The sequence below is a fragment of the Cydia pomonella genome, chromosome 25 (assembly GCF_033807575.1).
Source record: "Cydia pomonella isolate Wapato2018A chromosome 25, ilCydPomo1, whole genome shotgun sequence".
In the NCBI taxonomy this organism is placed as follows: Eukaryota; Metazoa; Arthropoda; class Insecta; order Lepidoptera; family Tortricidae; genus Cydia; species Cydia pomonella.
Window position 1 is genome coordinate 5,608,581 of NC_084727.1, and position 27,886 is coordinate 5,636,466.

The 27,886-nt window shown below is 38.0% G+C and overlaps 2 protein-coding genes and 1 long non-coding RNA gene across 5 annotated transcripts in view; 2 read left to right on the forward strand and 1 right to left on the reverse strand.

Annotated features, from left to right (window-relative positions):
- Positions 1-173, forward strand: part of LOC133531429 (uncharacterized) — a 28,079-nt gene extending 27,906 nt beyond the window's left edge. For both annotated transcript variants that reach the window (XM_061869642.1, XM_061869640.1), the window contains exon 10: positions 2-173. In XM_061869642.1, coding sequence (XP_061725626.1) covers positions 2-137 — 136 coding nt within the window. In that variant the 3' untranslated portion in view covers positions 138-173. The remainder of the gene's footprint in view (position 1) is intronic.
- Positions 174-798: 625 nt separating this feature from the next.
- LOC133531806 (uncharacterized) lies at positions 799-5,722 on the forward strand. Its single transcript, XR_009801600.1, has 4 exons — positions 799-1,194; positions 1,669-1,818; positions 3,674-3,797; positions 5,535-5,722. It is a non-coding gene; the product is annotated as an uncharacterized LOC133531806 (long non-coding RNA).
- Positions 5,723-7,954: 2,232 nt separating this feature from the next.
- On the reverse strand, positions 7,955-27,312 carry LOC133531622 (zinc finger protein 32-like). 2 transcript variants are annotated; one of them, XM_061869936.1, is made up of 6 exons: positions 27,048-27,311; positions 26,094-26,317; positions 13,348-13,558; positions 12,347-12,488; positions 11,133-11,313; positions 7,955-10,349 (listed from the first exon to the last, which is right to left on the reverse strand). In XM_061869936.1, exons 1-6 carry the CDS (start codon positions 27,195-27,197, stop codon positions 10,139-10,141), a joined length of 1,119 nt encoding a protein of 372 aa, XP_061725920.1. In that variant the 5' UTR covers positions 27,198-27,311; the 3' UTR covers positions 7,955-10,138. The 2 variants fall into 2 exon arrangements, with proteins under 2 accessions (XP_061725920.1, XP_061725921.1); XM_061869937.1 differs by lacking the exons at positions 7,955-10,349; positions 11,133-11,313; positions 12,347-12,488; positions 13,348-13,558 and adding an exon at positions 14,768-16,437 and having other exon boundaries at positions 27,048-27,312.
- Positions 27,313-27,886: the final 574 nt, after the last annotated feature.

Consider the following 27,886-nt stretch of genomic DNA (forward strand, 5'->3'; position numbering starts at 1 on the left):
GCGTAATGTTCGACGAGAAGCTCGCGCGCACGAACGTCCGCACCACAACTCGCTGCCAGGCCAGCTGCCGCGCGCACTGCCGCAACGACGCCGACTGCCTCAAGCGCTGCTCCGACCGCTGTTTACGCGCCGATTAAATAACAATATAATATAAAGTTTATTATAGAACCTTGTTTTGTTTTTTCATTTGTCACGATCTGAAAGTGGGTCGTTGTTGTTCTAAAAGTGTGCATAAAATGACACCTTTCTGTTCTAGTGCACTTGTGCACTTTAGAATCAGAATCATAATCAGAAGTTTTATTTCTTTTTTTACGGTGTTTTCTTTGGATTTGGACATTTGGTGTACAGTTTCCATTCTGACAATTAACTCCCCATTTCATAAATAACGATATTTTTACCTTCAAGAAATACTACTCAAGTTTATACTTAGCCGTGTTTTTTAATGCACATGTATTTTACTTTCCTCGTATTCGAAATGAAAAGTAGAACTTACTACTTAATTCGGATGAAAGGCACCATTGTTCCTTGCCTCTACCTTCCATATGTGAGAAGTAATACTGTGCTGTTAGGTGATAAATAGGTGACGCTCCCCGCACGCACTGCCGCATCTACCCCGGCTACCTCATCAAACGCTGCTCTGCGCGCCTTTGGACGTAATAAACGTGTAATTAAAAGGAGTAAAAATCTCTTATGGCATAATTATTGCAAAAGTACCTAGCTTTCAGCTTTAAATAATAGTTCCTAATCTCTCCGTGGCGCTAAGTAGGCTCATGGATTACATGAACCATAGAGGTATAATAATATATAGATGAAACGTATATTTAATTTGTCGCATTGTGTATGTTCTGTCCCTCATGGGCGCACGTGTATAGCACATCTATATAATTACTAGGTCTATGACATTTTATTTCGCTGTATTTTGATGTACTCTTTTCATACATAGAGATTTTCCTTTTTTTATTCCACACTCCATACTTAATGTTAATAAACATAAACCACAGACTACACACATCTTTTATGATCTGTAGAATTTTAACTCATTTGAAATTTAAAAATATAAGGACCTCCTTTAGCATGTAATAATTAAAAGCGAAAAAAAACCACCTACTTGTCATAAAAACTGTAAAAACTAGTGTTTTCGTTTCCTTGTGAAAATATTATTTAATCTTATTTACGAATTACAAATTGCTAAAGGTAAGTGGAAAACTACACGGTAAACACGAAATAAAATCAACCAACGTGGCGCGTCCAGCAAGTAAGTTCAAATCCCGGTGCATGATTCCCGTCTGTGTAACCGCCTCGGTTTCGTCCCATGTTTTATATTACTGTCGATCTTGATAGTTGCTATATTGGACTTGTATTGGACACTTAAAATTCCAATTCGTGGCATTAAAATTCACTCGTAATGCACCTCATAACGGAAGGAATCGGTGTAAGTATAATTATATTTATCGGGTTCTTTCTACTCGTAACTACGTATTTGGTACGACACTATCACGCCTAAAATAGTACTTATTAGGATGTGCGTGTTAGAGCGATATATATATATATGATATGATGTATGTCAATCAGTACTCCTCCGGCCGATAGCCAATCTACCATAGTTAGATATACCGTGTAGGTACCGTTTCCATTATGGATGTGCGTTAAAGAATTTTTGTATTGTAGACATGCAACGAGCAAGCACAGGAAGCATAACGCAGCTCGTGCGCGTTGAGAGACTACGCGCTTTGCTCACTACCATCACCGTGCCATGGGAGATCCACTGCATGCCCTGGGAGGCACATTACGTCGCAAACTCGCCGCAAAACTTGTCTGGTATTACCTGTGTTGCCTAACTACAAACTTCAGAGAATAACTGCGTGCTGCTTACGACCATCACTGAGCTCTGGGAGGCACACAGCTGCCCGGAGGCACATTATATACACTTGTGCCTATAGTCTAACTACAGACATCAAAACATGACTGCGCGATGTCCATGAACGGCTGGTAGCAGCCTCGCCACAATACTTACCTGTTAAAGTAATCCCATCAAAAACAATACTTGTCAAAAAAACCAAGTCTCGCAACTCAGTTGTTCTGCGGTAAAAAGTTGTGAGATCCATGTAATACCAAGTCGGTTATTAATTTATTCAGTCTCTACTTAAGCGACTTTCTGTCTTAATACGTCCAGTCTCTAAGACCACGATCGTGGTCCATAATCCATCGCACTAAATAATTGAATTTACATGAGTTTTCAGGCGATTGAATTTACACGTGTTTTCAGGCGATGGCCAAGTCTCAATATATTTATATAAAACATTAAAGAATTTTAATATTGATATGCGTCACTATAAGATGCTGTTAATTATTACGTAACAACTTAATGCTTCGAGTACGGAGATTGATTTTCAATTGTTATGGACCACGATCGTGGTCTTAGAGACTGGACGTATTAAGATTAAGACAGAAAGTCGCTTAAGTAGAGAAAAATTAAAACAAGAAATATTACTTATATACAATAGACAGACCAGTGTCAGTTGTCGGGTGTCAGACCGTCAGCATCTCCAGCATCTCCTGAGGATGCCTCGTAGAGAGGCGAAACACGTGTCGAGTTTTGTACTTTTGGTGGTAGGTTGTTATATTTATTTGCGTATTTATTTTTGCGGAGGGAGGGTGGGAACATTAAGTGCATGTAAAAATACGCAAGTAAGTATAACGGGTTAGCACTGATTGACTAACACGTTATTTTCTCGCGGATTAGCAAAGTAATATTTCTTGTTTTAATTAGCATGGATTTCCGCAAAGTAACGCCTGATTCTATTAATTATTTGCTTAAGTAGAGACTGAATAAATTAATAACCGACTTGGTATTACATGGATCTCACAACTTTTTACCGCAGAACAACTGAGTTGCGAGACTTGGTTTTTTTGACAAGTATTGTTTTTGATGGGATCTCATTTCTTTTTGTATTTTGTAGACAGTTCTACTTTTTTCCTTTTCGGTACCTTCTACTTATTGTATATATGTATATCTACCAGCAACGAAATAAATAATACATCGTTACGAATAAAGCCAATATTGAAAAATTTAATAACTAAAGACTTGGCTGTATGGGCTTAATTTTCTTTGCGGTCTTTTCTAGATTTTTTAGTTTTTCCTTGATTCACCAAACACTACTTATATTCCAAATTTAATTTGAAGCTTCTAGGTCTGCTAGAAGTGCCTTAGAATTTTGATGATCGGTGAGTCAGTGAGTGACAAAATTAAGAAATTTGACCCGTTATAATTCTTAAAATACTGGTTCAAATTGAATGAAATTTGAAATATACCGTGTCTTTACAATGCCTGCATGGTTACTGAAAATTCAGTCTTCTAGTTTTATCCACAACGAAGTTACAGGGGGTCGAAAATGGTCTGAATTGCTTCGAGAAAAGGATGGTACGGCCGTGATGCTTTTTTGCTCGACTTGGTGGGGGCACTGCCGTGCCCCCAGATACCAAGTACTTAATACAACTTAGTAGATTCTACTGAGTTCAGAGCCGTATAAGCACTTATTGGCGGCGCTTGTCGAGCTGGACAACTTACAACAGAAGCCCGGCGCATGACGAGACACGCTATCGTCAATCATAACTCTGCAGGCGGAGCATCTTTCACAGTCCAGCCTTTACAATAGTATCGTTTGTCTCGCAGATCCAGCGATGTTGGAGCAGGACAATTCGACGAAGAAACCCGGCGCCTGGCGAGACACGCTATCGTCAATCATAACTCTGCAGGCGGTGCCCGTCTCGCGTTCTTTGTTCAGTCTTTAATGCAGGTTCAATACTCGTATTAATGATATGATGTAATAGTATACATTGTTGACAAGGGATGGAAAATGCCTGTTTTAACAGAGGCATACATAGTGCTTTTTAGGGTTCCGTACGCAAAGGGTCAAACGGGACCCTATTACTGAGACTCCGCTGTCCGTCCGTCCGTCCGTCTATCACCAGGCTGTATCTCATGATCCGTATAGTTAGCCAGTTGAAATTTCTACAGATTATGTATTTCTGTTGTCACTATAATAACAAATACTAAAAACAGAATAAAATAAATATTTCTTTCCATCCAATCACCGAAGTTAACCAACGTCGGGCGGGGTCAGTACTTGGATGGGTGACCGTTTTTATAGATGATGGGATGATGATGAGAGATGGTACGGAACCCATCCTGTGCGAGTGTTTGAAAAAACCGGGCAAGTGCGACTCGCACTTGCCCGGTTTTTTTCAAACATGTAAGGAAATACAACACTGTATAAACTATGTACCTACATCATGGATAGCGAATATCGTTACTTTCGCGAGATGTTGCACGCACCGCGCACCCGGTAACGCGTGTAGGGCTATAACCGCGATAATCGAAGTTCGTCATTTGCGGGCGGACAATAATATTTTTTTCACGTCAGCAGGTTGAACAAACCTACTTTCGCTTTACGAAGAAAACTTTTTCTTCGTAAAGCGAAGACGCACAAAGTGCCCAATTTTTATCCCAGCGCCTCGTGCGCAGCGGACAAAAATGAATCATAAATATTAGTTATTTGTGCAACAAGAGAGGAAAGTTGTTTTTTACACGCGTTACCGGGTGCGACCATTTCCGACCATGTTTGAGAAAAGTAGCATTGCCGTGTTGTCAGTGAGTGTGCAAAAAAGCAAAAAGCTCTAGTTTTGTTTGCGAGTTTTCTCTTTTAAAAAAATCCGCTGGTAGTGTAAGTAAATAGCCACGGTGACAAACTATTTATAGGCGAGGGCTCGATCGTTGCATTCTCACCGCCAGTTGGACAGATGTTTGAAGGCTTTTAACAGACCTTGCAGCAAATGAAATGCGATTTTAGTTAATTGCCGGCTAAGTTGGAGCAACGAATTCAGTCGTTAGAAAAAATGCCACAATGTATTACAAATCGCATCCGATTATCGGTGACGATTGTACAGGCCGTTAACGGACGGAGGTCCGTTAAATATGAATTTGTTCCCTCATGTTTGAGCCCAAGTGGCACAGGATCGGGACAGCTGGCGTTCTCTCGTTTTGGAGGCCAAGACTCTCTTTGGATCACTGCGCCACAATAGTTAGTTAGTTATGTTTGAGTCCAAATGTCTACATAATATGTTGCTTGCAATTTGAATAGCGATCGGATTTAACTGTTTGTTTGGCGTCCAGATATATTTATTGAATTACTCTAATAAACGATCACCAAGTACCTAAAGTTAAAAAATAAGGTTTTGGCAAAAAAAAGGTACAAGCTTTTATACGAGTACAGCTGACTTGTACTTTTCTTTCCACGGGACGAAAAACACAATTAGTTTGCGTTGTTTTATCACAGAGTTCCCATGGCCACCTCCTGTCTCCGTTATCATATCAGCTCGATTGCACAATATTGTAATAGCATCCGATTTAAGGTACGTAATACAAAATTAAAATTTCAACTCAATCGGGAATCGGTAAGTGGGTCAGATTTAGCTTCCAAGATTTGACCCACACACTTAAATAAAAGCTTGTAATAAAACTGCATTTGTTACAGATGCAGCAGTGCTGTCTAAATTAATAAATATGTAAGCTGCAAGTCGTCCTGATGAAATTGTTTCCGGAAAGTCTTCAAAGCGGAATTAGATATCAGTATAAGATTGTGTTAAGAAAATGTTACATTGAGTGTCAATAGGTATCCATTGATATTTATTTAGATTTGTTTAAATAAAAATATTTAAATAACTTCAGTGTTTTTTTTTTAGGTAGTGTGATGGGTAACTTCATTTGCCTACATTATATATGAAAATAATAGCTTATGCCCGTGGCTTCGCCTGGGTGGGATAGTGTTGATTATGCTTTATAAAAATGGGTTATTCCCACTAGTTATCCCCAAGTTGTTACCAGTGGTAACTACTAGGATATTTTTCCCACCTTTTACCAGTGGTACCTATTGGGGAAAAAAATCCGATAGCAAACCAAGTTGGTGGTAACTACTGGGATTTTTTCTCAGTAGTTACCACCAAAATTTGGTTAAAGTTTAAAAACAGTGTAAATATTGTAGATTAATTATAAACAATGATATGTCGATTAGTGTTTCAGTAAACTGCCTTAAAGTGATCAAAAATAGTCGATTTAGACAGATTTTTTTGTTTATTCGTATAATTAATTCAAATTATATTTAATCTGATACATTTCATCCAAACGTTAATTTCTCCTCGATGATATATTAGTTTTTGCACATATACCGCTAAAACTGTTTTTTTTAAGGCAGTTTACTGAAACACTAATCGACTTATAACTATTTATTAAATTAGTTTATATTTATACAATACTATTATACTGTTTTTATTTATATTGAGCTCTAACATTTTTTTTGAGGTAACTACGGGGAAAAGAAATTCCCACCTTTTACCAGTGGTAACTATTGGGGAAAAAATTCCCAGTAGTTACCAGTGTTACCACTGGTAAAAAGAAGGTGGAAAAAATCCCAGCTGTTACCGCTGGTAGCAGCTTGATGGTTACTATCCTTACCCATACATGCCCATACCTATAAAAACTATCCTTTCTCGGGCCTCTAGCTCCGTCCCTAATCCCATCTAAATAGGTTCAGCGGTTTAAGCGTGAAGAGGTAACAGAAGAACAGACAGAGTAACTTTCACTGTTATTGACCGTAGCGTTAGGGAGTCTCCGTTTAACTCGGGCATTCTGCTTTCGTATGTCTGGATGTTCTCCTTTACAGGTCGCAATTCATAACAGTTACTCGTAAAATGTAATCATATTCTATGATTAAATAGAATTATTTGCCGATCCAGGAAAGGAAATTTAGGAAAATTATCAAATGCGGAGATTGGCATAAAGGACTTAAGCGCCAATAGCGTCTATGGCGCTTAAGATCATTGTGAGTTAACTGTGATATCGACTTAACGAAGAAAGTATTTTTCACTTTTACATTTTCTAAGCTTAACGCGAGGTCTACAGCTCACAGAACCACTAGTAATACAGGATGGGCAAATAAATAAATAATAAAATATAATAAATATTATAGGACACTATTACACAAATTGACTAAGTCCCACAGTAAGCTCAATAAGGCTTGTGTTTAGGGTACTTACACAACGATATATATAATATATAAATATTTATAAATACTTAAATACATAGAAAACACCCATGACTCAGGAACAAATATCCATGCTCATCACACGAATAAATGCCCTTACCAGGATTTGAACCCGGGACTATCGGCTTCATAGGCCTAGGCATAGGCATAGGGTCACTACCCACTAGGCCAGACCGGTCATCTGAAATAAGAAGTATACATTGTGTTTTTAAATTTTAACTATATTAAGTTCAAAGATTAATAAGTATTATTTTAAAAATGGAACATAATGTCTGACATATGTCCACCACTAACATCAGGGAAATGTAAGCCGTTATCATCCCACTTGTCAGCATATTTTCGCATATTATCGGCGTAATCTTAGTAAATTTGTGTTGGATAGTCGGTTTTAACTGTTTAAGATTCATCAGCTTGTTAGCATAAACACTTAATTTTAGATAGCCCCACAGAAATAAGTCCGGAGCTGTAAAATTTGGGGAATTTGAGCGCCAATCACTTTTTCTCGAAAGTAATCGATCAAACAATGTGTTTTAAGCAACACAAACATTAGCGAAAAAATTGCTTGCTGCTAGCGGTAGACATTTGGCAGAAATTATTTTCCGTATACAATTGCCAACTCTGAATAATATATTTAGGAAAAATATTTAATAAATTTTGCACATATGAATAAAATTTAAAAACAAGGGGTGTATTACTCTTATTTGCCCATTCTGTATTAGTGGCGGTAGTAATGTGCACAACATCCAATGTGGGGTTGCCTGGTATCCCAGAGTAGCGAGTTCAAGTCCGGACAGTGACTTATACCACTTTTCCTATATTTCTAAGCATTGCAACAAGGTTTGTAAAAAAACACATTTAACTTAATATAAATATATTCCATCGGTAATGTATAAAATAATGTACATTTTAGTATAACAATAACTAATTATAACATTGTGTCCCATAAAATTGCCATTTTTGTCGTTTTCGAGCTAAAGGATATGCTAGGAGAGAAGTGGCATGAAGGAACCGGGTTTTGAAATCTCCATTTGCATTGTTTCCATAGCTTTATACCATTTCTCCCCTACTTTTAATTATTATCAGTAGTCAATATTGACAACTGACACTGTACCGTGTGGCACATGGTCAACCTTCATCAACCTTCTTCCATTCCGACTAGGTTCACGATGAGCCGCCGCGCCGCACACGAGCGTGGCGTTCAAAGGATTAAGGTGAAATATGTGGTCTTGTTTTCCTGATTCTTGTATGAAGTGATACGCGACTTACCCGTACGGCGTATTTTATTATGTTATTTACAAATGAAATAAGAAATAAGTGGAGATAAAATTAAACATAGACTATTTAATAAGTAAATTATTCCGTTTTCTTGGAACGATGTTCATATTTCATTGCTTTAAACTATATTTGGCAACAAGCCTTTAGTGTTTTCTTCCCTTTCATTGTTTCGGAAAGGTTTTTGTTTCATTTAACACTTCAGCCATTAATAAGTGTCAAATGAATACAACAAACCGAACAAACCTACTTTGTTTTGTAATTACAACATGACATTGCACCGCCTTCAAGTTATCTGCTTTGCCCGGAGGTTGACTGGTAGAGAATCTCTTGTAGCATTAAGTCCGCCGCGTACGTTTGTATTTTCTTTTGTGCAATAAAGATTAAATAAATAAAACAAAACAATAATGGGTAAGTAAACAGAGTAGCAAAGTGATTTTTGACGCTGTATCAATGTCCCGCTCTCTGGCAACCCCGTTTTCGGTTTTACTTGTTTTCAAAGACAGATAGTTCAGCAAAACTATACATTCAATTGTCAAATTGCTGGTTGCGCAGTAACTGTGTCTTGCATGACCTACTTCCTTACTTATAGTCGACGTAACCTAAGATCACTTATCTCTATATATGACGGCAAGCTATCAGTTAAACCTACTGCATCAATTAGGAAGCCAATTGTCATAGGTCTTCATAGATGGCGCCATCATAGGTTGTGTACCTGTTTCTAGTTTTGTTTTATGGGATTTTGCTTAAACGATTTAGCAATTTATATTCTGTCACACAACTTTGACAGTCGAAAAAAGCTCGAATTTCGAAATGTTATATAGGACGATAACCCTTCGGGGCTACATTTTTTAAATTTGCCGCTTTTTTTTTACTGACGGAAATGGCTTGACAGACTTTAGCGTCCAGGCCATAACATACAATTTGAAAAAAAAAACGGTAGGATTGACAGGGGGATCTGTACTGGCGCCAGCCAACCCCATTGTTACATTCCAGAGCCCTCTACTCAGAGCAGCGTGCGAGGAAGTAAGTAAACCCCACACTCTTCTGACATGTCGAGTTTGGTACTGTTAGATATGAGCTCCTATTCAGTGCAATCGCACTACTGCCAGGGAGATGCTGCGATTGTCACATTTAAGGGTGACGGAATAATGTTGCCCATTATGAGCTCCTCCTTCTCAGTCAGTGGGGTTGCCAGAGAGAAAAAGCTACGCTGCATCGATAGTCTGTTGTCACATTTTAAGGTTAATGCACTGGGGTTGCCAAGTATGACATAGCTGTACTGCTTTAATGGGGAAGGCACTGTCAAAGGTTTTCAAAGATGCCACCAGCGTAGATATCCCCTGTTTTTAGTTTTGTTCTATGGGAAATGGCTTAAAGGGTCAAGGTCATAAAATTAAAAAAGGACAATAATTGGAAGGTACGATTGACAGGGGGAGCTATCTGGCGCCACCTGAAAATAGCTTCGACCGGCCAACCCCATTGTCCCATTTTGAGGGTGGAGCTCCAGTGCTCTCCACTCAGAGCAGCGAGTCGATGTGAGGGAGTAAGTCAACCCCACACTTCTCAAATATCGAGTTTGGTACTGACATATATGAGCTCCTACTCAGTGCAATCCTACTACTGCCAGTAAGCTGGTTCAGTTGTCACAGTTAAAGGTGACGTAGGTAATAATATTAAGCATTATAGCTCATAATGGCTCAGTCAGTGGGGTTGCCAGAGAGTAAATAAAAGCTACGCAGTATAGAGCTTCTCATCCCCTACTCCTAGCGAGGTGCGAGGGAGTAAGTCAACCCCGCACTCTTCTCACATTTCGAATCCGGGGTACTGTCCTGTATGAGCTCCTGGCCGACTAAGAAGTTGACCTTCTGCCGACCTGGCCGCTGCGGGGGCACGGTGATGCCGTGCATCTTCTGCAGGTGCTTCTTCCAATAGCAGCGGCGGGTGAAGCACGAATGACAGACTTCGCATTCAAACCTGGAAATGCACATTTGAATGATATACTATATAGCGTTCTCTTGTAACTGTCGCGAGACCAGCGCGTCCGGAATGTTTGCGGACACGAGCGTGGACGGTTTCCACGCCGCGCTTCGCAATGTTTAGCAGGGTGTGTGATTGCCGTCACAGCCTGGCAAATAGATGGGACAGTGGCCTTTTGAGGCACTGGTCCTTCCTACATGTTAGTTTTAATAGTAAATTAAATTTAATGAAATGTTATTACATTTAATTTAAAATTGTATGTAATTTCTATAATTGTATGTTTTTAAATGTTATTTAATTTTCTAAAATATTGATTATTAATTGTCTGAAATATATATGTTTATTTATTTATAGAAAGTAACAGATATATACGTATTTTAAAAAACATGACTAAGCATAAACTTTTATAGTATTTCTTGAGGGTACGTTCAATTCAATTAAAAATTTAGGTAAAAGTAATATCGTAATAAATGTAAAGGGAACTTATCCATAATCCACCCAAAATTTTTTTCTTAGAAACGCTTAGAAAGCTCCTTACGCCAGTTGAGTGTAGATGAAAACATTACATGATCAAATAATGTAGGTTTAAAGTCAGGTCGTTCAGTGACAGATCCAGGTGGTTTTGTATTTGGTTGGTTAACCAATAAATATTATAACTACCCGAAAATGTACTAATTTTTTGTTTACTATTATTTAAATACCTTAAGATACAGAGTATAGATTAGTCACGCTCTGCCACTGAGTGTAAGTGAGGTACAGTATCTATAGGTCTCAAATTACCGTTTGACGTCGTTGTGGCTGTCCATATGCCGTCTTAGTTTAGTTTTGTCAAAGAACCGCCGCTGGCACTGGCTGCACTGGTGCGGGCGCGCGCGGTCGTGCAGACGCCTCACGTGTGACACCAGGTTGGAGGATGTGTGGAACGTCCGAGCGCACTGTGTGCATTGGTATTGCTTCACACCTGAGTAAATAAAAAACGTGTTGGTATTTAGGTATAGTTTGGCAACGAACTGTCTCATTTCAAACACAGACAGAAAGAATCATAACTGTCTTTGTCTTACGCTAATACTAGCACCCAAAAAAAGGGATAAGTAGGTAGGTAGGTCGGTTTTTGGTTTGCCAGACCAGAGTAGTGAAAAAAGTATTGGCTTTATCCTGGCCGCTACCAGTGGTATTTTACTCAATTATTCGGGCGGGCTCGGCTCGCGACTGGGAGCAGATATTAATGAATGAATGAAAATCTTTATTTTCAGGCAACTAATGGGCCCATAGATAAATACCTTAAAACTAGCATACATATCATAAAATATATCTTAAAAACTAAAACACACACTATGGCTGTGATGCATTCCGCAACCCGTCTGTGTCAGCCGGCTTCGGCCAAATTTCCTCCTTTGTGAAGGTCGCTAGAAGTTCATTCGGAACGCTCACCACAAAAGAATTGAAATTCGCATTGTGTCGAGATTCCAACTTCGTGACCCTCAGGGCGAATCCGGACTTGACTCGTACATACTTTACGATGTCCTCGACCTTCGTAAGGTAGTGTAAACGGGACACATACAGCAGCGTCGACAGTGTTGCGGGACGTAGCAAATGCACAGCAAAAGTATGTATTGAGGCTCAGTCTAATGAGTGGAAAAAAGAATGCGTCATGTGACTGAGAGGACAGCGACAGAGAACGTGTTTGTCTGTCGAACATCTGTTTTGAGAGAAAGTGAGAATTCCGTACTTCGTACTATTATCTATTCCATGTCGCTACATGCCAATCATGCCTTCTCTTGTTGTGCGACATGTAGTGTTGTAGAATAGGCACATAAAGCGGTTTGCATAAAACATTAATTATGGTGTTCCCGCAGCTTACCAAAGATGCTGAAATTTGTGAGGTGCTAATGAATAAGAGGCCTAATATTTTCTCGAGGTTCCTGCGAGTGGGACTAAAAGGCTTCAGAAGCATTAGGTGTTTCTTTTATAAATAAGACAGTAGCAGAACTTACCGGCGTGGATGCGCAGGTGTTTGACCAGGTCGTGGCGGTGCCAGGTCTTGTAGTCGCAGTGCGCGCAGCCGTGGAGGGGAGGGAGGTGTGAGCGCACGTGGGTGTAGTGGGAGCCGCGGTGCGCAAACACTTTGCCGCATATCTAGTAGAAAAAGTTGGTTATTTTTTGTGTTAAATAAGGGTGCAATTAATAGGAGGTAGCTGTATCAAAGTATGGGGCTCCTAAAAGCTGTAACAGACGGGCGTACAGCACCGCGACCATAGTCCGATTCGCGGCCTGTTCGATCGTGTGTAAGCGATCCGAGGCCTGTTCGATCGTGTGTAAGGTAATCCGCCGTATGTCCGTTAAGGACGCAGCTCTTATAGCTGAGAACGAGAATTAGATATTTTGACCGGACCAACGTCGCGGTTCTGTAAGCCCGTCTGTTACGGCTTTAAAGAGCCGATTTTTTTAAATCGGCGAACTACCCAACGTGGTGGCTACCTAAGAAGTAATAAGTCCTCAAACACGGTAAACACGGCTAAAAAATTGTATAGGGGTTGGTGGGAAGATGCTTTTCAGCTCAGCAACACCAAATTCATTTGACTTGTATCTAATCCCGATCTACTGGGGTTATTTTTAGATAGTAATTGGGGTTGCTAGCCTATATACATGTATGTCGTAACATACATATCCTGGAATCAATTAACGTAACGATAAATACAGACATTCCAGACCTTAACTATGTTCAAGGTGTAACAAAAATAATGGAGATCCATTTAAGGGCATATTCGGTATCGTTTTCTTATTAGAAAAAAGTAAAAACAAATGCGGAAAATTTTTGGCCTTTGTATGGAGAATTGGTGGAAATGGACGATCTGGCACATAGAATTTTTTTGGTGTCAAAAAAATTTTTCTTCTACTTTTTACTAGAACTCAGAACACTATACCGAATATGCCCTGGAAGGGATCCCCACTATTTTTGTTACACTTTGTATAATTTGTTTGCCATTCGCATTACCTCGCACATCCAAGGATCCTCCGGGTGCTTAGCGAGCCTGTGTGCATCACTTTCTTCTTTCGAATCAAACTTTATCTCACACGAAACACACCACAGCCTCTTAAATTTGAATTTCTTAGGTCGCCGACCGTTGGACTTCTTGTAAGTCCGCTTGCACTTGGGGGGTTTGATGTCTGGTTCTGGGCTGGGCGGGTCTGGGTCTGGGTCTGGACTGCAATTGTAGAATAGATGGGCTTGGATAGTCAGTTACCCTTCGTTAAGTTTCCCAGTAGTGGCGCGGAACACCTGCCTTGTTTACTAAATTACTATGTAAGTACCTTCTGTCTGTCTCCATCTGTGGTAATTGGATTGTTAACCGTCGATTTTTGACAGCCAGAGGGCCTACGGCCAATAATGAAAAATTTGAATTAGTTTGCCTCTCTATCGCTCTTGCATATTGAAGCGATAGAGAGGCAGCTAACGATTTTTAGCCGCGCCACCTAGCTTAAAAACACGATTTTTCTTACACATTTCTACAATTACCTAATAAGTAATAAATTAATACCCTTTAGGGCCACCACACACTAACGTATTTTGAGCGTCGGCGTCTAGTCGGCATTATGGACAATGGCTGCGCAGTTGTGAAACAAAACTAACCACTTAATTTGCTATGATGATTTATTTCTCCAATCTTAACTTATCCACAGTAATGCCTTTTTAAAAAACTACACTTCACAACCCCGCCACAACCACGTCAGTCGACCCTTAACTCCGTTCTGCCCGTTCCAACCCAGGCGTCTTTACATTATTCTAAGTACCCTCCTTTGTATTTATTTTATTTTTCGAGCATAGAGAAGAGAGCCCGATACCAGTATTACCAAATCGAACTTAATAATCACCCAAACAATTAAATTAATATTTTAAAATCATGACTGTTGCGTAAACGTTGTGTCGAGCAGCAGCCATAGAGTTGACTAGACGCTGACGCTCGGGAGACACTCTAGTGTGTGGTGGCCCTTAGGTTTAGCTATAATTTATGAACTTGTGAGTATTGTAATAGACTCGGTAGATATTTCTGTGTTAAATTCTAAATTGTCACTCTCGGGTGTCGAGTTCGCGACCCTGTTCTATTTCTTCAAGCATGGATTTACTTACAGGCTCGTGGATTGTATACCTATCAAATACCTATGTGTATTCTAAATACTAACCTCCTTATTCATAAACGTCTACTAAAGTTGTCAAGCCGCTAATAATCGTTTGTCCCTTTCCATCATACCAATACGTCGGAAAAGGACAAACGATTATTAGCGGCTTGACAACTTTAGTAGACGTTTATGAATAAGGAGGTTAGTATTTAGTATACACATTGCTTGTCAACTGTAGTAGACGTTTATGAAAAAGGGAGTAAGGCTTTAGGACAGGAAATAAGGCAAACAACAAATCAAAATTGAATATGATTTAATGGTAACATTACAAATATACAATTAACTGTTAGTAATATTGAAAGTAATACTAGGTAGTCAGCATCAAAAGTAGCGGATCTGACCACGCGTCAATAGTACTCGTATCTGCCATTCTCACTAACTAACTAACTACTAACTTACTTAAGACAACCCTTGGAGTGGTAGGCCGTCGTGTGCGATAAGGACAACGCCAGGTTAGGCGAAAAATTCTGCGTAAAAATCTCAAAAACGACCCGTACTCGACTGTTTCCTCCTCCAAAACTTAACCAAATGTAACGAAATTTTGAGCGATCTCATCATACGGCATTACGGGGCAGAAATCCAAGAAAAGCACTATGGTACAGCTACAGTCGTCATCAGATGTATCAGAGCGGCTAAGGTGTTCACATATATCTGAACTTCCTGTATTGTCAAGGCGAGGCGTTAGAGTGCGTGTTCAGATATTTTTGAGCACCTTGCCCGTTCCGATATATCTGATGGCGACTGTACATAATTAGAGTATAATTATTGTACGTATGTTTGTCTGTAAGGTATGTATCTATGTTCCTTTGTTGCCAGACAATGGTTTTTTATTTGATTTGTCTTTTACTAGCGACCCCCACACAACAAATTATACACCTAAACCTTCCCCGTGAATTCCTCTATTGATAGGTGAAAACCGCATAAAAATCCGTTCAGTAGTTTGCGAGTTTATCGCGAACATACATACACACAGACAGACACGTTGGGGGACTTTATAAGGTATCCTCGTAAGGCCTAAGGTCCTATCTAAAGGACTTATTCAGTTCGATGGAATTTAAATCATATTCAATTGGAACAGAGATGCATTTGCTTTGTTTCCTTCAATTTTCAAACAAAATAAAAGTAACTGCATTCCTTTCCTTGCATTATAGATTCAAATTTCAGTGTCAAATTATGGATTTTTCATTTGTAAGGCTGGGCCTAAGGATAGTAATTTACAACATTTGTATAGGTAAGGATCATTCTCTAACTTATACATCAATTCGTGTTACTCATGGCTGCCTGCTCACAAGCTTTTTCTAACCACCCCAACACCGTCTTCTCGCCCAAACTCAACGTATTCAAAAACATCTTCTTACAAACCGGCCAGCACTCATTATTGACCTCCAAATTATACTTTATAGTCTTAGTTCTTCTCGACTCCCCATTCACCTTTTTACAGTTAATTACATCAACTAAATCTACTATGTACTGCTTTTTATCCGTCCAATTTAGCCCCCAGAATTTGTTAAAACAGTATTTTCTATCTTTGTCTTTTATAATATCGCATCTTCGCTTCGCACTTTTACGACACAAGTTAGAACAGCAAGGCGGTCCCATTTTTCTTTCCTTTCTAGTTTCAAACCCGACTTTTATACCTTTTAATCGCTTCTGACTCAAATATGCTCTGCCGGATTCTCTAGCTTTCTTCACTCTATTGATCTCCCAGTTTGAGGCATCAGCGGAGCCCTTCTTGGATCTCTTCTTTGGTGTCTTCTCACGTAAGACTGAGTCGCCAGGTATTCGGTCGGAACTGATCGAAGGTATACTTGGTTCGGTGAAACTGTTCCCAATATTTACGTACATTGTCCGATTGTTTTCTGTGTAGATATATTCACGAGCCTGGTGTGGTTTTCTGTTTTTATTTCTAAAAGATAAAAATGGAATTAGTTGAAGATTTACAAACATCATAACAGGTAATATATTTATATAATGCTGTCTTCGATTAACGCGATAGTTACAGACTGCGGGCCAGGAGCATATTACGTCAGTCATCGCCTCCCGGCTGACACTTTATCAGATGATAGTTCAGATGCTGTTTTAAACTTAAAAACCCGTCAGCCGGTTCTATCGCGGTGGAATGACCGTCAGCTGTAAAATAAACATGTAAAAAATATGCGCCTAGCACTTCATGTGCGGCAAAGTATGTGTAATGTGTAAATTGCGTAATCCGTTCATGGCTTTTTAGGCGATTACGCCTGATGAAAATCTACATGCAACGTTTCATGATTTGTTTTTGCTATCATAAAAGGTACAGCGATTCTTTTTTACATGTTCATGCCACCAGCTGATGTTCTTACCACGGCGATATAACCTGCTGACGATTTTTTTAACCAACAACAGCATCTGAACTATCATTTGACAAACTGGTCTCGTGCGCCTGTTTGTTCCGGACGTACCGAGAATGGCTCTCAGACCACGACAACGCGACCTGTTGGCCGTGCCGCCGGCGCGCACCGTATCGCGCAGGAACTCGCCGCTGCCCCGCGCCCTCTCACTGCTCAATGCGCTCCTGGCATCGACGCCTGAATGCGATCTATTTGCTTGGCGATGGACGGCAGTGTATAGTGAATGCTTGAGATTCTGTGAGGCGATGGTTGCTAGGTGCTCAACTGTTCCAATTTAATTTGTCAATGTGCCATTATTGTTTTATAATTGCTAATACTTATAATTATTATTGCTGTTAGTCTAAGTTTTGTGACGCATTGGTTCAACTGTAATGTCATGTAAACATTTTTATCAATAAAATAAATAAAATAAAGTATCAAATGGGAGGCGATGACTTTTTTTTTTGTTTTACGTGTTAGGTGGCTGCCATTCCTCAACCCACCAACGGAACGGAAAATAAAACTATGTAAACAGGGGCCTTATTCGAGATGCACAACTGTCAAATTTCGCGTCCACATCAAATCAACACTTGATTCTATCGCATGTTGATTGTATCAAGTGTTGATTCTATCAACTGTGGATATTATCATTTGGAACAATCAAAACTCATTCATAGAAAAAATAATCAAACAAAAATCAACTTTGTTTATTACTACTATATAGTTTGAAATGGCTCTGAACTCGAAGTGGTTCGGTTTGATTTGATTGTCACCTGACTGTGGATTGCTAATGTCAAATTTTGACAAGTGTTGATTTTATTGCTAGACTTTTTTGTCCATGGGCTTGGGCACCATCTTGGATTTTTTGACGTACGACAGGGAATACCCTTCCTTTCCTACAATATATGGCATAGAGTAAAGCGTCTTTTTTTTTTAAACATAAGTTTACAGGAATCAGCGACATCTTGTATTCGATAGGATAAGTAATGCGCTATGAACAATGCGGCGGCGAGTAGTGAAACTGTACCTGACAACGTCAATCAATTAAAAAGTGACCACACAGTTGATGGTCGATAAAGGCGATTATTAATTGAATTTTAACGACAATAAAGAACTATTGACATGCGATCTTTTTGTTGAACCCACACCTACACGTCGAATAATGCTCGCTCCACATATTCTCCTATAAACGCTCAAAATTGTAAAAAAAATTGATGCAATTTACTCCGCACCCAGTCTCAAGTTGCTTCTAAACCACGTTCACGAACCAAGTTGTAACCTAACACATCTGTAAATATAAGGCATATGATTTAGAGATAAAGTCCGTTTTTTTTTAAATTACGAGATGGTTCATGAATAACCTTTATTACTATAAAAATAATACTACATTTGTCAAAAAAAAATCTGTATTGCGCTATTACATAATGCATAAAATTGATATAAAGATAGGTACCATAGTAGCTCGCTCACTTGGTCTATCAACAACTATTTTAATGCTCTTTGTACTCGTATACGCGACCCCATTGTATGTACAGTCGCCATCAGATATATCGGAACGCATGTATGAGATTTCAAATTATTAAGATAAGACCTACTGTACTGTCTATATTACTTACCAAGACCTAAGTACCTATTATTTATATGTACCTACACAAAGAGAATTCCTATGTTAAAAGGAGATTAAATACATATTTTGTTATTCAGCTACAAATAAAATAAAATTTATCTTTTTCAGTTAACACATTTTTTACCGATTTCTTTAATAAAATAAAACATTAAAGTATTATGTGACTATATTTCATTGTCTTCGGTGTAGATTATTTACTGATGTTCCAATTTCCTGTATCAGTTTGGTACAAACAGCAACACTCTTAACTGTCCATCGGTGGATCTTATGCCTTTTGTAATAAGGTACACCGATGGACAGTTAACAGTGTGCGCGATGGTACCAGGAAATATAAAAACTACACCTCTTCAAAAACTTTGCTGGTAGTTCGACATCTGTAAGTTTAAATATAAAACATGATAAAAACACTTAAGTCAAAAACGTATACATAAAATATTTGCCCTATATTCTGGTCGCTCGGTAGGGTGCCCAGAAGGCTGGGTGCATTTCCGCGCTGGTTAACAATGCTGATCCTCTGGTCACCAGAAGCCTATATAAGGCGCTCTCATAGAGCTACGCTAGTGCCCTAGAGTTTCAAATTCAACCCCAAGTGCCACAAATATGTAGTTAAGGGTTTAAATTCTGGATCAAGAACATGGAATACTATTCGCTAGTAAGGCCATAGGTATTAGAAAAAAATAATAGTAGGAGACGGCCGTGGTCATGGTAGGTGGTACAGGTGGGCCAGGCAAGCTCTGAAATTATGCACCTATTTTACTATAACTTTGTTCACCTGTGTATATTTACTGTTTCCATGATAATCATTTTTAATATGTAGCCCGTGTAATCGGGCTGTAGGTATAATTGGTCTCATATTTTTTAACACAAAATCATAATTTTAATTCAATAATTAATGGTGTTTTACATATTAATCATTAATGTACCTATTTTGCAAAATTTTCTTGCATATAATAATATTGTTTACTTCAATTGACGTGTTTATTATTTTCGTTACTATGTCAACGTTAATACTTAAAAAATTATAACGTGAAGGTTGAGTCCGCAGTACAGTTACAGTTTACGTACATGGACCAAACTCGAAATGTCTGAACAGTCATGAAATTTGGTATGTATATACGCCCCTTAAAGGCCCCTTTTTCATGCCCACACCATTTGACATTTGGGGACCTCGAGGAACCGTAGCCATCTTGGAAAATGTGGACCATCCAGGAGAAATTCGCGTTTTACTCTAAATCTACGTTCTTTATTCAATAATCGTGTAAGGCAACATTCAAGCTTATAAAATTCTACATAAAATAGTTTTAAACATCTTTGCGAAAAAAATGATCTTGCTGTAAAAAATACTTGCTAAACCCAGATTTAGCCCTTATACCCTTTCATGGGATATTCTCTTAATAGGAAACTTGGAAGAATAAAAATTCCACTTTTAACTATACATGTGTACATAATCTACCCCAATATCAATATTTTACTTGACTGCAACTTAACCAGAAAGTAGGGTTATGGGTATAAGTACTGAGGATTCAGGACAGCCTGTACCTTAGGATACTGGACGGATTTTTTAAATGACGTATTATTTAGCCCTAAACTTTTTTCTTCCGTTAATTTTAGTAACTTTGTATTGCATAGCACTTGTATACTAACTGTGGATCTACTGATGTCTGTTTTACTGTACTCCGCTCAATAGTTTAGGCGCTAGAAGAAAAAATATGATTTAATATTCGGAGTCCTCTCAAGGCGGCTGTATTGATTTTTCTTTAATAGAACAAGTAAAAGTAGGTTGTGAATGGCAAGAGAAATTTAACGATACGTCATTTAAAAAAATCCGTCCAGTATCCTAATACCTAGCTACTGGGTGTACTGAATCATCAGTACTTACACCCATAACCCTTCTTTCTGGTTTAGTCACAGTAGAGTAAAATGTTAATATTGGGGTAGACCACGTACAAATGTATAGTTAAAAATAGAATTCATATTCCTCCGAGTTTCCTTTTAAGAGAATGTCCCCTGGAAGTGTATAAGCGTTAAACTTAGATTCAGAAAGTATTCTCTATAACAAGATGTATTGTTCTGCAAAGATATCGAGGACTTTTTTGTGTAGAATTTAATAAGTTTTAATGTTGACTGTTGTGTTGATGGTACACATTTTCCAAGATGGCTCGGATTCCTCGAGGTCCCCAAATGTTAAATGGTTTGGGCATGAAAAAGGGGCCTTTAATTTACATACATAATAAATTTCATGACTGTTACAGAGATTTCGAGGTTGGTCCTAATCCGATTATGCTACATTGTGCGTCCGCAGCAAATTCGGTTCTCCATACAAATGTAGTTACGCTCTCATTTTAAAATGACTTGCTAGATTGCTCTGAAACTTTGTACTTACAATAGGATATGGTATGTCTATGCCTATAATTAATTTAAAACATAAATGTGAAATGAGAGCCAATTAAGTTCAATATTAAGAATATGTGTCGTTGTTGACTCGCCGACAACGGAATTGAGATCTATATGGGTGCCATGTTCTCTGCTGTGTAGAAAATCCTGAAATTATAAAGGATTTGTCTTGGCTAGTTTTTACGTATAGGCTACGTATCACCGAAATGTCACAAACACCACGAAGGTTCGGCTTGTACGGGCCCTCGTTTTTCCTATATTCTTATACGCTGCGGAGACCTGGACTATCCGAAAGACAGAGGAAAAGACGATAGACGCCCTAGAAATATGGTGCTGGAGGAAAATGCTGGGGATATCCTGGACCGAGTTTCGGACTAATGTCTCCATCCTTAAAGAACTCCGTATCAAGCAGCGCCTTTCGACTCTCGTAAAGATATCATACTCAGTTTTTTCGGTCACGTCTCGAGGAGGAACAACGACTCCATAGAGCGTCTAGTGGTGCAGGGTAGAGCAAACGGAAAAAGACCGCGCAAAAGGCCACCTATGCGATGGACTGACCAAATCAAATCTGCCATGAAGGGTCCCCTGAACGCATTTGCCAGAATGGCCCCCAACCGCGAAAAATGGCGAGAAATCCTACGGCAAGCAACATCTGCGCCTGATATCAGCAGTTGACCACGACGCTCTGCAAAGAGTACAACGACAAAGAAGAAGAAGACGTATCATATTTGTCTAAAATTTGGTTTGTTGGTACACACACAAGGGATAGTCTCTAGCTAGGTACGGGGTGCCACACTCGTCAGCGCGACGGCGATATTTTTTACCTTTTACCTAAAAATCTCAAATTTGTGTACGGGCTCAGCTCCTGTTTCGTCTTAAGCCTGAATTTAACAGATTCTGACTCACAGGGGGCTTTAAGCATGCTGTTGCGTTCGTTTTCAAATTTTGAAAAAAAGAACTAGCCTAACAACACAATAAATGCTTCTTTTTCCGCATTCTTCACTATATCTCCCTGTCTCACTACTATCTGACCTTCTAACCCAGAGGGGAAAATATACCTTATTGGGGCTACTCCATCTTCCTCATGATAATATATTTTACTTTACTGAAAAGCAATCGGTACATGTTACAAGATGCACATTGTTAAGAGCCGGGGTTAGGACCCACGACCATTTTGTATATAATTTGTATTTTTATAATAAATCTGTTTTCTTGTTGACATTTTGTGGTATTGTATTGCTTTATGTTAATTGTCAAGATAGTTCTTTCATCCTGGACAATTGTCACATGCGTCACATGTACGTTTTATGATAGATCTACATCGACGCAACTGTATGTCATTGTCAAAGAGCATATATAATCACTACGTTTTAAGAGACGGGACTTCCATACTAGCGAGTGGAATCAGTTTGTTTCGCAAATCATTACCAAAATGTACGACAAAGAACTGTCAAAGAACCATAGTACCAACATAAGCGATTTAAATAGTGTAGTACGCTACACGCTTACGATTCTTATCGATATCGATAAAATGGGGAGGGTTGAAACATAGGCTCCTGTCTACAAATTTTGTACTCGAAATCAGGTTAGCATCGAGTCCACATTTAAGTTGTATGTTATATAGTGGATAGTTCTTAATTGGACTACTATCTGGTCGGGCTTAATGTGGACCCGAATTATTTTAATACAGTTTTTAAGTCGTTTTTTATTTTATTAAATGCTTGATTTTCATAATTATGTGCACATACATGTTTGAATAAATGTAACTTTTCTATGGGAAGATGTATCAGGTCTTCGTTCCCAACTAATTTGGCCCACTGCCTGCATCTGAAAACATACAGCCTTGGAAAAACATGACTTTATCTACAGTTTATATTCCATGTGTTTGCTAATGAGATGATCAACTGATTATTTCGCGCTAATATGCATCTATAAATCATGTTTTTCGGCATCTAGTTATCAACAACCCTTTATCAATGCTTTAACTTTTTATGTATTTATATGTCTGTTAATCATGAGAACGGGTCTGGCCTTGTTGGCAGCGACCCTGCCTATGAAGCCGATGGTCCCAGGTTCAAATCCTGGAACGGGCATTTATTAGTGTGTTGAGCATGAATATTTGTTTCTGAGACATGGGTATTTTCTATGTATTTATAAATACTTATAAATTAGGTCTATGTACATATATATATACATTATTGCACAAACTGACTTAGTACTAAAGTATGAATGGCATGTGTTGTGGGTATATATATATATATATATATATATATATATATATCGTTGTCTAAGTACCCACAACACATGCCATTCATACTTTAGTACTAAGTCAGTTTGTGTAATAATGTCTTATAATATTTCTTTATTTATCATAAAAACAGAGATTAATTTTCTTACATTTTAGGTTAATATATTAAATAATCACTAGATAAAAAAAATATGTTAACTAATGACCATTAATGCATAAGTAATAGATAATTTATGCATTATTAATCTTCGACGAATTAATTATGGTCATATTGCATGCTAGTTCTAAGGAAATTTCACATATTTAATTTAATTATTTACACTGATATAAAAATAAAACTACAGTTATCGATAGTTATAGTACATCCCTAGTTCACAACGAAAAATAATGTAAAATATCTAATTTTCGATGTGTTTATAGCCTGCAGACCCAAACAAAATAAGGTCAAAAGTATCTAAAGCAATACTTACCAGTCTTCATCCAAGGGAAATTTCGCCATAATAATCCCTTTTTTCGTTTCTCGATTGGCTCGCTTGCCACATATTTCACACTTAGTAAACCGTTTTCTCGCTGGCATTGTAACAAACTCGCTCTTTACTCTGATCACGGTTGACTATTTTCGATTTTTGCACTAAATAATAAAGAAATTACACGAAATACCCGAACAAAACATTGAAGCCTTCAAAACAAACAAAGCAATTAGGCTGACAGTAGACTTGACGTAAACTTGACAGAATAAATAGCACTGACGTTTTCTTTTTCTTCGTTGGCAATGATTTGCGAAACAAATTCCATACAAAACTTTTTTCTTCCTAGTTGCGTCAGCCTGATCGGAATTTGGCAGCTAACTCCATCTTGCGTCCAGTAGAAGAATCAAAATCGTACAGGTAAAACTACTCTCTGCCTTAGGATCCCCTTTTAAATGTCATAAATCCAAACATGGCAGCCATACCCATCGACAAAAAAGTCTACCGTTGATCTAATTTCATTTGACAGTTAACTAATACGTATTCGACACGCTTATATTTGACAACTAGAATCCTGACTAGAGCTGGGACTGCGTACCAAAAGTACGTCTCTGTTACTCGTACCAAAAGTACGTCTAAAATACCAGTTTTACGAGTATGACCCCCAATAGGCAGTTTACGTATTTGCCGTGCTTAGGCGTCTTACAAATAAGGATTATTTATACAAATATCGACTTATTATTTCGGTAAGGGTCGGAAATATGGTGACGTTTTGAGTGAAGGCTATGAATCTATTGTCATATTTTTGTTATATATTATTACATTATTTTTAGATACAACAGACACCGAGACGACCATCTGTTAACAAAATTTTATTTTACCTAAAGTAACGGTAAGAATGGAGGTACGAGGTGATAAAAGTTTCATATTTGTTTTATTTCAGAAATCAAAGTCCGTACTTTTTAATACTCGACAAGCTAAAAGTAGTCTATTACAAATAACCTGTTCCAAAAACTATTCCGGTACAACGCCCCGCCTCTAGTGTGGATATTGTTCACTGACAGGTGGTGATAATAGCAATTCGACAAGTCACAATATTTCTCACATCAAATGGAAATCAACACGAAACGTCACTTTTAGCATGTCGAATAAGGGCCCTGATTATATCCCATATAATGAATTTAAAATACATCCCGTCAGGAGTCTCCCATTGACCACGAATTCTGTAAAGGGATTGAAGCGTTGGGATGTAACTAGGTACCTATTTTAAATTGATTATATGCTATATAATCCCTTTAAATAGTATTATTTCATGGAGCAATGTACAATTAAAGCTAAAAAGGATAAATTATACGGAATAACATACTTACCGCTTTAAAAAAAATGACTGGCAACTTCGCAAGATCGTATCTCTGCAAGTTCTACATTTGCATAAGCAACTTTAAGATATGCAAATAGATCTCAAAATCGTAACAAACGCAATAGTCTCGTACGAGCTTGCGAGAGTTACCAGTCTGTATTGTTTTATCTTCACAGGAGTTTTTTTTTTCAGTGCACCTGATAATATTTCATAATAAAACACTTAAAACACCAACAGTTTCATTTCAATTGTACTAGTTTTGTTTGGGTTGCGGAAATATAAAAGTAACTGCAGAAATACGACCTTTCGATAGTTAACAGTTTTATTTTTATTAAATAGGTAACAAAATTCTAAATTCATGCAAAAAACTGAAAACAGCAAGGGGCATGCTTATAAAAATAGTTTCATGTCTAAAAAAGTATCTAGGACCGCACCTTTTCCTTGGTAATAACAGATAAGCTAATTATTGGTCAGTAATTACAAAAATTGAATATATATACTCTGTGGCAAACCCACTTTGTCACTAGAAAGAGGTGCAAAATTGAAATTTTCTATGGGTGGAAACCATTCCCACCTACATTTTTTTCAAATTTGCCGCCATTTTTCTACCAGGGACCGGCCCGGTATCCCCTTCAAGGGTTTTGGAAGGAGTATTTCGTAAGGCCAAAGCTGTTGCTAACTAAAACCCTTTTATTTGTTTTTTTAAGCGCTTCATAATAAACGCGCTAATCTCTTGAAGGTGTACAATTATAAATTCTAACACTTATGCCATTTTCAACTTTCTCTTCGTAAAAATAGAATCAAATATTGCTTATTTATGTTTAAAGTGAAGGACTGGGTGTCTAGCTTGTTGGGGCTATTCAATAAATAATTTAAAGGTTTTTTTCTGGGAAGTGGTAAAAGGTCCCTTTCTACTGACGGAAATGGGTTGCCAAACTATATCTAGACAAAATTTTACAAATATTTATGAACATCTTAGGTATGCGCTGTGCTCCGGGTTTGCGCAGAAGTTGGCTTAACGAAAGGGGCAAAAATGTAATCAAGAGCAAAAGACAACAATATTACCTGCAACCTAAGGCTAAGTAGCAACGCACCCTCACCTGTCTTCTTTCTCCTTCTTCATCTTGACCCTCTTACTCTTCCTTTCCTCCTTCACCCAATCATCGTCTCGTTCTATCTTGACATCAGTGTTGACTAGCGTCTGCGCGTGCGGGTGGAGCGTGTGGTGCGACGACAGACAGGTGGATTTGAAAGAGTGCGCAATGGAGAGGTGGGTGAGGCAGGGGGGGCAGATGTGTGAGGGTAGGGTTGGTTCGTTGAGGAGCTGGAATAAAAATAAAAACATTTTTTTTTATTGATCAAGTTGCAATCAGTTTCTGGTAGTTGTCTATGTCTATATCTATTGAATGTTTACTTTTATAATTTGTTGTGGATGTATATGGTGATGACACATTTTGAGTTTCCCTATTAACAGGTAAGTGAATACTCAAGTAATTTGTTTGTAAATAAGCTTTAATAATATTCAGTTTTAAGGCATAAGGCATGTTTTTAATGAGGGCAAAAATAAACTCAAAAACCATTTAATGGATTTTCATGCGACTTTCACCTTAATTGGTCAACCCATGCGAAGTCGGGGTGGGTTGCTAGTACACTATAATATAGTGTCTAAATAAACTCCACAAGGAAACAATAAGTATAGTTTTCTTTTTTGCTGCTGTCACTTCACTTACGAATGAACCGGCAGACTTAGTAATGAACAATATTTATTTTCAGGCAACTATTGGCCCATAGATAAATACCTTAAAACTAATGTATACAATCACAACAAGTAGTCTACATTGTAAATTAGATCTACTACATTTTAGCACTATCTATGTATCATAGATATAAGCACGTACGTTATAAAATACTAATGGAAATTAACAGATATTTTTCCAACTAGAAACTTATTTTATATATATTATAAGTTATAAGAATTAATTAAGTTTTAAATTAGTCCAGTATTAGTAATTCGGAAACTTATGTTTGAAGGAAAAATACTTTGTTTAACTTACTCTTATTCCAGTACAATATTCTATCTGTTCAATGATACCAGTCCCTTCAACAAACAGGGCTTGCATGGCCTCGCCCTGAACTAAGCATATTCTACATGCTGTATCGTTTCTCAAAACATTTTCCATAGTTAACGCTAAGCTATTGTCCATTTTGAAGTGAACATTTAGCACAAATTAGTCAGAAAATAATGAATAACTATATGAAAGCAATAAAAACATTGATAATACGTGTTGAATGACATGTTGACATTGACAGCTATGTGTGTGTTGCTAGTAAATAATATATTTTTAGTTTAAACTCAGTTAAACCTAGTACTCACGATCCAAACTGTTGTCCAGCATGTGAAGGATACAGCTGCCACCTAGAATGAGAAAGCAATGTAGATAAGTTTATCACCTCCAAGACACTTCACTATAGCAACCTGAGGGCCTACTGATGGCCTACTGCGAAAAGCGAACGAAGTTTTGCCTCTCTGTCGCACTTGTAAATTCGTATGTAAGTGCAACAAAGAATCAAAACTTCGTTTGTGGTTCGCGCTGAGATCGCTATTTTAAAACACATAAAATCTATGTAGGAACTTTTATTGTGTATTTCAATATACTTGTTTATCATTTTTTATATATATATTTAAAAAAATGCAAGCGTATTTTTTATTCGCGCCATTATGTAATAATCAGTATGTTGTCTATTATACTTCCCGTTGAAACTGAGTTTGTCCCGTCATTGGCCGTCTATTTTCAAGGTGAGACATTTTGACCAATATCCAACATTTAAATTCTCATCTATGACCAAAGACAACTAGCCTCATTAGATTTTTAAACGAGAATATTCTACAGCA